Here is a 3,324-nt window from a genome sequence, read left to right as displayed (position 1 = left end):
GTTCTAAAATATAAGGTGTATTAGTTTTTTCAAAAGTCAACATGCACGTTTTGAGAAAATATGTATTTTTCAATTTTTATTTATTTTGTATTGTAGATATCACGGTGCATTTATTCTATAATCTTGATCAAAATACATAATATTGACTAGCATGAAAAGTAATGCACTTTTTATTTTGGAACGGAGGGTGTATCATTTATTTCATTTTTTCAAGGAGAACAGATGAAATATTCGGAGTCTTTATGTTTATTCCATAGACTATGTCTTGGACCTCGGATCTACTTGGCATATAGCCACATGCTTCAACAGATTTAAAAGTACGCTCGTATCTTTGCAGTTTCTGTTATACAATTTTATCATCTACTTGTACAATGAATCCCACGCTGATTCACCAACAAAAAAAATCACAGAGCGATATTAAATTTGGGAATCTATATTTTCATTACTTGCTCTCACCCAAATCGCATGACTCTGGGCGCCAGCCTGAGTAGCTCCAGCAACGCGCCCGATGGGAACTTCCTCGCAAAGAGGTATCAAAGCGATGTGGTCCCGCCACCGTCGCTGCAGTTCCCATGGTTCCTCATCCCCTGAAGCAGGTCGACACTTACGTCATTGTAGCTATCAGGATGAGGCCCCCTTGTCCACTGTGTAAACGTGAGTGTACGGTTTGCATTCCCATGCCACTTTGAGGCGGCGATAAATGTCGGCAGGTAGTGCTCGTCCATGATGCAGGGGCCATTGCAGTGGCGTTGGAAAACCGGGAAGTAGGTCACGTCGCCGATGACCTCAAGCGCAAGACCCCGGTCGGTCGCGAACCACTGGGAGCCCTTGCGCCAATTAGCGAGCGTGACGGTGGGCGCCATGGCCGGTCTATAGCGGCCACGAGAACGCTGCGTGTCGAAGAGGTCGGCGAAGGAGGTAGCACCAGCGGAATGCGCGAGGTAGGAGTAGACCGTGGTGAAGTTGTAGAGAGGGGCACATGTCTCAGACAGTAGGACGAAGTGTTGGTTTGTGGCATCGAGGAGAGCATTTGCGAGGAGACGACGCTCGGCCTCGACTATGCTAGACTTCCCCCAACGAGCTTCCTGTAGATCGCAATCAGCAATTAAACTGCATCCTTTTGTACCCATATAGATTTGGAAAATGCTTCACTGTAGATGGGTACACCTACACTGCTATCTAACACAACGTTGTCTTTTTTATTTGTCGAAATAAATACAATGCATAAATTGAATATTTGCAGATCAACAGTTCATTCCACCTAAAATATATGAAAAAATAATTCTTGTGCAACATAAATACAAAAAATGGTATAGCCAATCCGAGAAAAATCTCATTTTATATGTTTATGCTGCATGAAAAAATGTGAGTTATTAATGATCTTTATTCAAAGCTGGACAACATCGGTAGGGTATGCACCTAAACCAGGGTTTAGAAAGTCCACTTTCAAAACACTAAAGTGTTTGAATGGATCTAACTTAGATCATCCTCTACACGCACTCTTAGTCGTTTCTTCTCCGTGGTGATGGCTACATAGATCGATCATGGCCACCGGCGTGTTCTGGTCCACATCGAGGACTTCTCGGCCGCTTCTTATACAAACTCCTGGGTTTAAACAAGTTTGCTCCGCTGAGACGAGGCCTAGAGCGGCAACGAGCTTTGCTCCTCGCACGTCGTTGTTGGATGCAGGAGGAAGAAAACATCAGCACCCCCAAGGATTTGGATGTATTTTTCATTTTCTGTAAGAGTGTTTTTATAAGGGTTTGTACTATTTAAAATATATGGTCTTTGCCTTTTCGTAACAAAAAACTGGGAGCATCCTCCTGTTTACTTACAAATTAATGTCTCAGTAAACCAGAAATATTAGCGGCATTAAAGTTTCAGTTAATAAAAAGGCTGCATAAAAGATGCGATTGAACCTGTGCGTACGTACGTAGTACATCCCATCACTACTGGAATCGACAATTTTGCTGAGTTCCCAAACGAAACATGGACATTAAACTTCTTGGGTCAACAAAACATTAGAGTTATAATGTGTGAAAAGTAAATTAGATATTTTTTTGGTCCCGCATAAATAAATAAAAATATTTTTTTATTAAGCTAGTATTATTTAAAGTATTAATGGTGCACACAAAAATCTGAAAGTTTTTTAATAACAGATTGCACATCTATAGTTTTGTTGATGTGGAAAGTTTTGAAGTCCATATGCTTTCACTTTTGAGGGAAACGAAAAAAGAAAACTTCCATGTAATATACTGTAGTTATTTCGTAGAAAGAGCAATGGGGTGTTGGATGGTATAGATAAGGGTGCACTTAGGGACGGAGAAAATTACAAAAAGCTCCTAGCTCGCAAGCTAACAAGGGTTCTGTAGCTCACCTTGCAGATAGTGTAGCTAGGCGATGGGTGTAGATAGGCAGATATCTCACCTTGCTGGGAACACGGCGGCCGTAGAAGACCGACCCCTTCTCCGGCGAGCCCAGGTATGTTGGGTCAGGGTGCACGTACACCGAGAACAGTGCAGTGTGCCCATGGAAGAACCTCTCCCACAGCGGCGCCAGTGGCAGCTCACCACGCACGAGGAACATGAACGCCACCTTAGGCGCGGGAGGCACCAGCGAGCTGATCCCTTTGATCCTCGGAGCCATGGACGCCCGCAGCAGCAGTTCATTGTCCGTCATATTGTGCAGCATCACAATGCGCTCGCTTTCGTTGCCACCACCACTGACACGCTCTTTGCATTGCCGTCACCGAGCTGCTGTGGCAGAGGCGGCCGCAGCACCAGTGCCGGGGGTGCAGAAGTAGGTGCCGCAGAGAGGTCAGCGGAGGCAAGCCAGATCTCGGTACCGGTGGTGGGGAGTAGTGACTGGAGGAGGAAGGTGGACGCCATGCCGAGCATGAAAGCTACAGAGAAGAGGAGGAACCGGGAGAGGATGCCCCACGGTTTCACCATGGCCGATCTCGGCTGCGGCTTCCCCATGGTTTCGATCTCTAGCTAATTGGTGATGAACTCTAACTACCGAGTTAAGTAAGTACAGTAGCATGCAGCTTGGCTTGAGCTAGCTACTTAATTAGCTAGGCAAGGGTTGACCCTGTCACTGCTTCTACTTTTTCACTTGCACGTCACTGATTTTGTGTTGATCGATGCATGCATATACATATATATTGACGTGCTACTACATAGGCTTGTCCATGCGTAGGCTTGAATCAATCGGAGGGTACGTGGGGTGGGGGTGTTGAATATGGGGAATGTATGGTTAGCAGACACTGGACGCCCTGAAATCCAGCAACCATTTTGGTCTTCTCTCTGGTCGCATTCTCAAACG

General features: G+C 45.2%; 1 protein-coding gene across 1 annotated transcript; it reads right to left on the bottom strand.

Annotated features, from left to right (window-relative positions):
- Positions 1–533: 533 nt before the first annotated feature.
- LOC123041453 (glycosyltransferase BC10-like) lies at positions 534–2,679 on the bottom strand. The gene is made up of 2 exons (XM_044464354.1): positions 2,428–2,679; positions 534–1,085 (listed from the first exon to the last, which is right to left on the bottom strand). Exons 1-2 carry the CDS (start codon positions 2,677–2,679, stop codon positions 534–536), a joined length of 804 nt encoding a protein of 267 aa, XP_044320289.1.
- Between the last annotated feature and the right edge of the window lie 645 nt (positions 2,680–3,324).

The sequence above is a fragment of the Triticum aestivum genome, chromosome 1A, assembly GCF_018294505.1.
Source record: "Triticum aestivum cultivar Chinese Spring chromosome 1A, IWGSC CS RefSeq v2.1, whole genome shotgun sequence".
In the NCBI taxonomy this organism is placed as follows: Eukaryota; Viridiplantae; Streptophyta; class Magnoliopsida; order Poales; family Poaceae; genus Triticum; species Triticum aestivum.
Note: the sequence above shows the minus strand (reverse complement) of the source record. Positions and strands in the feature narration are given on the sequence as shown.

Excerpts from the sequence above, each read along its gene's own strand:
- LOC123041453 (XM_044464354.1), bottom strand. The coding sequence starts at position 2,679 with ATGACGGACAATGAACTGCTGCTGCGGGCGTCCATGGCTCCGAGGATC. Across the intron at positions 1,086-2,427 it reads GCCGCCGTGTTCCCAGCAAG|GAAGCTCGTTGGGGGAAGTC; the intron begins GTGAGATATCTG and ends TGCGATCTACAG.